This window comes from Myotis yumanensis, unplaced genomic scaffold, assembly GCF_028538775.1.
Source record: "Myotis yumanensis isolate MYYU_CA2020_CCGP unplaced genomic scaffold, mMyoYum1.0.hap1 SCAF_7, whole genome shotgun sequence".
Lineage (NCBI taxonomy): Eukaryota > Metazoa > Chordata > Mammalia > Chiroptera > Vespertilionidae > Myotis > Myotis yumanensis.
Window position 1 is genome coordinate 59,661,171 of NW_027223758.1, and position 8,053 is coordinate 59,669,223.

Genomic DNA, 8,053 nt, shown 5'->3' on the forward strand with positions numbered 1-8,053 from the left:
TTTCAGAGCCAAAGGCATTCATAGAGATTACATCACCCACCAGGGACCCAGAGGGGTTAAGTGATTTGACTAAGTTATGGAGAATAAGAGGATAGTCTAGACTTCAGCAGAGGCTTTCTTGAGCTCAACTTGAGGGACGTCCCACTCTTCTACTGCATGTATTCAGACAACATATTATAATAATAATGGCAATAACCACCACTTATTAAGTACATACTCTGAGCCAAGTGTTCTGCTCAGCTCTGTGCTTACAACTCTTTGTCCCCCACCTCATAGCTCTATGAGGTGTGTCCAGTTTCTTCCATTTTATAGATAAATGACTGGGTCTCAGCACTGTGGCTTTCAAAGCTATGCAGCTAGCCCCAGGAGGACAGCTGGGGGCCATCTCACTCTTATATCTCCATTCTTTGCACTGGACTCACTGCTTCACCCATGGGGACCAACATGACCACATCTTTGAATTTTCCTTTAAAATCAGTATTTTAATCTCTTGCAATGAGAGCCTTGGCTGTGTGCAACCGCAGAACTTGTATCCAAGGGGCTGAAAACAGTGACACCATTCCCAATAATAGCTCACATTCCTGAAAATTAACTCACTGGTTTTTAATAAAATTAAGTGTAAAAAACCTACCACATTATTTTAACATTAACGTGTAGTCTATGTAGACCATGGATTCAAGAATATGAACTTGGTCCTGGCTGGTGTACTCAATGGTTAGAGCATCAGCCCTTGAACGGATGGGTTTCAGGTTCTATTCCCAGTCAAGGGCACATACCTGGGTTTTGGTTGGATCCCTGCCTTGGTCAGGGTGTGTGTGGGAGGCAACCAATTGATGCATCTCTCACATTGGTCTCTCTCTCTCTCTCTCTCTCTCTCTCTCTCTCATTCCTTCCTTCCCTTCCATTCTCTCTAAAAATCAATGGAAAAAATATCCTCAGGTGAGGATTAACAACAACAAGATTATGAACTTAAAAATAGTCAACTCCAAGAGGATGAAACAGGTGCTCTGTAAATTAACACTTGGAGGTGAAATAGAAGCATTATTAATAATTATTTATTTAATGCTTAATTCTTTTTGAAAGAGAAACTCCTAAATGGTTAATACTATCTCTATTTAAAAGTTAAAAATATACTGGAAATTATTTGAGTGATGATGGCGCTGAGCACTTTAGGGACAATAACTACAATCATAGTAGCTGTGTCTTAGCAAAATATTTTAGATTTATTAGTCAAACTGTTAAATGTTTGTGTTAGAAGCATTAGTTCCAAGGCAAAATGAGGCGATATTTGTTTGTTTGGAAACTTTTTTATTAAAAAAGATTTTTAATAGTAATGCTATTTTCAATACAGGTGTGATGGTACTCAATATAGTATTGTGTACTACTTGATATAGTGAATTTAAGAATGTAACAGTCCAACTAGATTCTGGCCTCCTCTCTCTCCATTAGCAACCCTAGTAGCAAAATGTAAATATCCTTTTAAAAAATAGAGAGGCCTTTGGGCAGTTGGGTGAGCAGAGTGGGGTGGGGTAAAGAAAGTGCTCTTTCCTGACATACTCATGCTTTTGGCTTTGACTTCATCTAGTAATGTCAGTTCCCAGAGAACTGAATCAAACCCTTCTATGAACCGCAAAAGCACAGGAGAGAAAAAGCTTGTCATTCACAAGCAGCTATGGACAAAACCAGCAGCAGAATACAGAGTTAGGGAAATTAGGGATTCAAAAAAGAAGTTAAAGTGCACAGTTACTGTAAAAATATATTATTTTGATCCTAAGAAAATTAAGAGCATTTTATCTAATGAACTAGATTGCTGACCTTTTAATACATTTGGTTTTCATGGAACATACAATCACCATCGGCCATAGAAGACTAGTTTGCTTTTAAAAAAATTGCTTGGAGTTATCTACAGGACTCTTGTGAACACAATTCAAGGACAACATTCTGCATCTCTTTGGGTACTGGAAGATTCCCTCCCAGAAGTCCACAAGGAAAGAGGGGGTGAGCCTATCTTCTCACTCCTTTCCTCCTGGCTCCTCTTTCCCTAATCGCCAGTACTTTCCAGTTCTCCGACCTCTACCCCCGGGGCGTGAGACCGGGAAATCATGAAGAGTTTCTCCTGGTTTGTAAACGGCCTCTGCACTGGCTGGGGTGGCTGGTCCCTGGGTGGCCCTTGGCTGGCATCATCTGGGACGGTCTCCGGAGGGCTCTGCTCCTCCGCGCCCTGGGCGGCGGTGGCCTCACAGTCTGGACTTTTACTGGCTCCTGCGTCCACAACCGACTCCAAGGAGGTGCCGGCCTCCCGCAGGGGGCTGTAGCCTTTATGGCTGCAGGATAGGTCCTCGGACTGGGAGCTGGGCGAGCCCATCCTGGCGGGGGGCGAGTCCTCCAGTTCCAAGGGGGGCGAAGGGGCGGCAGCTTTGGCCAGAAGGTTCGAGTCCAGGTCCACGCTGCGCGGGGAGGGCGTGGGCTCCGGGGACAGAGGCGCCCGGCGGTCTGGGCGCCCGCTCGCGCTGCCGCGCCGCAGGGCCGCGTGCCTGCCGGTCCTGGGCAGCTGGCCGCCCTGCGCCCCGGCCTCCTCCAGCTGTCTGGGCGCCCAGCGCGCGTCACCCGGGTCGCCGCGGAGGTCGGTCAAGCTCAGGTCCAGTTCCCCCCGCGGGATCTCCCGGGAGCCGCGCTCCCCAGGGGGACTCTGCCAGCTGCAGCTCGCGCCCTCGGAGTCCCCGTCCCCGTCGCGGTCCCCTTGCAAGGGTAGCAGCGCGAAGGCGCTCAGCGAGGAGTCCAGGAGGGAACTGGCCGTGCTCTGGCGCCCCCAGCTCCCGCGGGGGCTGCAGGGCCCCGGGGTGCTGCTGCTGCTGGCGGCCGCGGTGGCGGTGGCGGCTGCGGCCACGGCGGCGGCGGCGGCGGCGGCGGCCCGGCGACGGCCAGCCACACCCGAGCGCTCGCGGTAGATGCTGTACACGGCCTCCGCCAGGCTCGGGGGCTCCCGCGGGCAGCCGGAGGACGAGGCCGGGTCCGGCGGGGACGCGGAGTCCCCGGCCCTGCGGCCCCCGCTGAGCGCGGCGGGGTGCGGCCACGAGCCCCTGGCCAGCATCGCCGCCGCCCCGAAGGCGTCCCCGGCGCCGCCGCCGCTCCCGGGCTTCAGCTCCAGGCCCCGCGCCTGCACGTAGCTGAGGAAGCCATTGAGGGGGGCGGCCCCGGGGGGCGCCGAGGCGGCGGCCGCGGCCAGGTCTTTGGCGCGCAGGCTGTGCACGTCGATGACCGTGGAGTAGAGGTCCCGCAGGTTGATGATTTTGGTCTTCTTGTCGCGGTTCTCGTGTAGCACCGCGTTGGCGCAGATGAAGAGGAAGATGCCGATGCCCATGATGAGGGGCCCGAAGACCTTGAGCTTGTCCGAGTTCAGGTAGCCCGAGAAGACGCGAAAGAAGAAGCCCACGGACGTGGAGGAGGGCGGAGAAGGGGCGGCGGCGCGCACGGGAGGCGTGCTCCCGGGCGCGCCCGCGGAACTGGCGTTGGCACCTCTCACCGGCCCCGGGGGGCCCTTGGACTGGCTTTTGCTGCCGCCGCTGCTGCTGTTGGCCGCTGTGGGGGCGCGGTGGCCGCCGCTAGCGGGCGGCAGCTGTTTGACCCCCTCCCGACTGGCCCCATTGGCCTTGGGCCAGTAACCCACCACGGCCATGGCGATGCCCACCAGCAGCACCAGGATCCCGCAGAGGGCGATGAGCCCCGAGATGGAGCACAGCTTCAGCTTGCCCTTCACCACCACCACGTCGTTCTTGCGCCTCCTCTGGACTTTCCGCTTGCGCTTGGGAACCTGGCTGGGCGGGCGGAGGGGATCCTGCTTCCTGGCGGAAATCCTCAGCAGGCCGCCGGTGGCGATCATGGCGCGCCGGTGAAGTGCGGGGCTAGCCCCGGGGGCGGAGGCTTGCGCAGGGGGGGCGCCAGCTGCCCGCTAGCCGCTCCGCCACCTCCTCCTGCTGCAAAGCAGAGGAAAACAGTCAGGCTCTCGGCTTGGCTGCAGCAACACGCCACGCGCTGCAACTGTCCCGCTCCCCCCCATCCCTCCACAGGTGTGCCTCCTCCCCAGGCACACTAAGGGGAGTGCGGCCTAGAGAGACCAGGGGGTGGGGTCGATGGACTGGGGAAACGCAGCGTTGTTGCAAACATTGATAGAAGGCGATAAGACACTTTGAGGGAAGCCTTCTTCTCTCCCCCATGCCTCCATTCACATACACTCTATGGCTAACATTCCAGCGTCTTCATTTCAAACTCTCCTGGTTGGCAGCCAACAGAGCTCTGACCATTAGGAGACACCAATTGTGGGGACTTCCCGTAGTAGTTGAGGACTTTCCAGGCAAAAGCCATTCCCTCTGTCCTCCTGGAGTCAGAAGATTCCCAAGGGATTTGCCGCAGGAATTTCAACTCTCACCCTAAGCCAATAATTTGTCAAGGTTCAGTCAACAGTCACTAAAACAGCCCCCAAAGTTACTATGTTGCACAAAGAGAATTCATTTCACGGGGTGAAAATTAAAGGTCATACATATGCTGGCAGCTTATTTGCCCCAGGTAATTAATAGAGAGCCCACTGCTGGCAGAACACCAGAGAGAGGTGCCAATGCTCTGACAAATATCTGCACAAAGACGTCTTCCACCTATTACTGTTCCCACAGCTAAAGGCAAGCAGATCCCTTTCGTAGCCTTTTCATCATCTCTTTTCTGCAACATCTGGACAGCTTCTTGGAGTGGAATATTTAGTTTTAGGCAACCGGTTATGTAACTCAGCTCTTCCTCTGGCCTCCTCCCCTCCCTCGGAGGAGCTCCCATACAGGTATCATATGCTAGACCTCTTCAGGGGGTTTGAGAGGTCCCCAGAATCTCCAAGAGAAAGATCTCTTTATCCTGTGGGAAAAGTACCACCTTAAAAAAAAAAATTCACCAGTCTGCCATAAAAGCTTTCTGGCCCCTTATTAATGTGTCAACACTTTCCAGAATCCAAAAATTCAAATGAGTAGGCAATTAACTAGGCACAGCATAATAATGATGATTTGTAAAATGACATTTCCCCAAGGGAGAACACATTTTCTTCATCTTTTTCTCATGAGGTCATTTTTTTTTTTTAGGAAGGGAGGGTGACAACCATCAGTGAGTGACCTATCCTATAGGAAGTTTAGTTGTTTATAATAAAGCTGAGGTCTGTACATGCAGATGTGTCTTTGTGGATATCTGTTAGCTTCTAAAAATGAAAGGCTCTGGTATCACTCACAAGCCTTTTGGCATTTTATCCTTTAGAAAGTAATTCATGTGTCAGAATAAATTACCCTTTGAAAAGGTGGGATGACTTAGGTAGAATTTTGCTTTTAATTGGTGCCTGGGTGAAGAGCTTTGGCCCTCGATTCCCTCCATTATATCAATATAGGCAGGATCTTTTCTCCACCGGAGGAAAAGCAAATGGTAATCAGCACTTGACAATGTTTGCAAGTCAATATCTCCTGAGAATTTAGTTGGTTTTCAGTAAGGAGAAATACTAGGTAGGTTAGAGAGGGGTCAGTAGAGAGAATACATCTATTATAATTTTGTTTTTAAGAAACTGCACAAGTACAGATTGTTAAAAAAAAACAACAAAAAAACAAAAAACCACACACACACAAAAACCCCAGAGTAGCTTATTGTCCATCTGACCCCCGGCCCAGTAAGCACGTTTATTATGTAGTTGTAACACAGACACTGCTGTTTTAAGTGATCCCTAGACTCTAGCATCTTATCTGGAGATCTGTGCTTATTTTAAGGATTTAGGAGCCAGACATTTTAGAAACAAAACCGGACTCGGTTGGCAGGTGACTCTCCCAGATGAGAGAAGGGCTAACATTTTGTTGGGCATCCATACGGTGCACCAGGTCGCTGGGTGCCTTGGGGAGGAAAGCCCCCCACAATGTATTTCTCCTCGGGCGTTGGCTCTGGGTAGACTGTAAGGAAGACTGGATTTCAATCAACCTTTACAGAAGATCTTTAAGATTAGTTTAACAGCTAGTAATTAACTCCCTGGTTTATTTTTCCTCAGCTCTGTGGAAAGCTGAGCTTCTTTCTAACATATCACCATCTGACATGAGACACTAAGCATCGTGGTCAGATGTGAGGGAAGACCACCTCGGAGGCTTTTGTTTTCTTTCATACAGGACGAGGGAAAACTAACTTAGCAGTCGAGGTTGGCTACCCTCGAAATTCGCTGCCCGGTGCTGGTCTTTCTATGGTTAAGGAATGGAGGATGGGGGGGGGGAGTCTAAAAATACAACTGCTTCCATGAGACACATTCAAGTTCGCGGCTCATGATGGATTGAGCCCCACTCTGTATGAGAGGCTCGGCGCCCACAGGCTGGGAGCGCCCTGCCCTGGCCCGGACTCGACCCAGGTCCTCGATCCCCGCCCCCTCCTCGGCAGGGCAGCGAGCCCCTGGCCCGACGCCTTCGTCTGCTTATTAATGTTGGAGTCACATGAGAGCAGCAGCTGGGAGTCCGCCCCGGGGAAGAAGACAGGCGGGAGAGAAGTGAGGGCATCTGCACCCGCTTTTTGCGGGCAGCGCATCCCATAGAGCCCGCCCGGGCCAACGGCTCTCCAGTCCGGGGGTCCCGGCTGGCGGCGGCAGTGGTGGGAAGGGGCAGCCCGGGGGCCGAGGGCAGACAGAACCGCTCAAAATGGCAGCAGCAGAAGCAAGCGATCTCGCTCACTTACCCAGGAAGGCCGGGGCGGCTCAGGGCCGGCGATCGTGCGCCCGGGCGACACAAAGGAACCATGGAGAAACTTTTTCCGTCCGAGCCGGCCGCCGAGCGCAGGGACGGCGCCGCGGGCCCGGCCTCCGAGCGCGGCTCAGCAGCCCCGCGGGGGCGAGCGCCCACCCCAGGCTCGCAGCCCCCTTGGGTGCCCTGGCGGGAGCCATTTCCAAGAGTTTCCCAGAAGTGTCAGGTCCTCCTCCCGCTGCATCCCGCCTGCGAGCCGTCTTCCCGCCGCCGCTCTCCGCCCTCCGCCCGCCGCGCGCCCGGCCGCCCAGCGCCTCTTTGTGTGGCTGCGGCGCGCCGGGCTCCGCCGGGTGGAGTGGAGCCCGAGGCGGTGCGCGGCTCGGGGCGGCCGGACTGGTCGCTGTTGCTAAGAGACCGGAGCCATGACACAGGGAAATTGCCGCAGGCTGGCAGTCGGTACCGGCCCAACTCGGCTCACCAGGGGCGCCCCCGCCCCCCGCCCCGCCCTCCGCCTCCTCCCGGGCGCCCCCCCACTTCCCCGGCCTCCCTCCGCGCCCCCGCGCACACGCTGCCTCTCCGGCCCGCCGCGCGTCCCTTCGGAAAACCGCTTCCCCGAGGACCGGGAGGCGCGAGCGCAGACGGAGGAGGGGTCCAGCGCTGGACACCCGGGCCGGGGTCCGAGGACGCGCGTCGGGAGGACGGGGCGCGGGGCGCCTTGGCCTCGGCCTTCCCCGCCCCCGTGGCGCCGGGGGACCGCCGCCCGCCTCCGCTGGGAGCTTTGTTCCTTTCCTTCCAACTACCTGTCTGAGCAGCGGACCGGAGAGGGCCCGAAGGAAGGGCCGCCCCCCCCCCCCCCCCCCCGAGGGTCTTCCCACCCGCACCCGAGGGACGCTCTGGGTGGCAGAGGGGTGGTCCCCCGTCTTCTCCCTCCCTTCTTCTCTCTTTTGTTGCATCTACTCTAGGATACGGACGAACCTTTGCTGTCCCCCCTCCCATTTGGGAGTTTGCGGTGTGGACACTCAGCGAACACAGTAAGTTGTCCCCCAGCAAAAACTCGGGTCCGGAGTGGCGCCGTCCCCGCCGAGCGGGCGCAGCACGGGACCCGGGGCTGCCCGGCTCCGGTCCTCGCGCTTCAGGGAAGCCGGGCTTTGTGACCGCCCTCCCCGACCTCCGCCTCTCCCAGGGAGCTGGCAGCTGGGGCGCCTCGGAGATTAGAATCTGTTCCCGGCTCTTCCCGGGGCGGCCCCTCCTGCTCGTAGCAGTAAGCATGAAAAGGAAAAGCTTCATTCTGCAAGGATCAGGGTTAGAATCAGAGAGGGCATGTG

The 8,053-nt window shown here is 55.5% G+C and overlaps 1 protein-coding gene across 2 annotated transcripts; it reads right to left on the reverse strand.

Moving 5' to 3' along the window:
• Positions 1-1,089: 1,089 nt before the first annotated feature.
• TMEM200C (transmembrane protein 200C) lies at positions 1,090-7,785 on the reverse strand. Of its 2 annotated transcripts, none has more exons than XM_070421566.1 (2): positions 7,704-7,785; positions 1,090-3,974 (listed from the first exon to the last, which is right to left on the reverse strand). In XM_070421566.1, exon 2 carries the CDS (start codon positions 3,878-3,880, stop codon positions 2,042-2,044), a length of 1,839 nt encoding a protein of 612 aa, XP_070277667.1. In that variant the 5' UTR covers positions 3,881-3,974; positions 7,704-7,785; the 3' UTR covers positions 1,090-2,041. The 2 variants fall into 2 exon arrangements, with proteins under 2 accessions (XP_070277667.1, XP_070277666.1); XM_070421565.1 differs by lacking the exon at positions 7,704-7,785 and adding an exon at positions 6,724-7,129.
• Between the last annotated feature and the right edge of the window lie 268 nt (positions 7,786-8,053).

Excerpts from the sequence above, each read along its gene's own strand:
- TMEM200C (XM_070421566.1), bottom strand. The coding sequence starts at position 3,880 with ATGATCGCCACCGGCGGCCTGCTGAGGATTTCCGCCAGGAAGCAGGAT.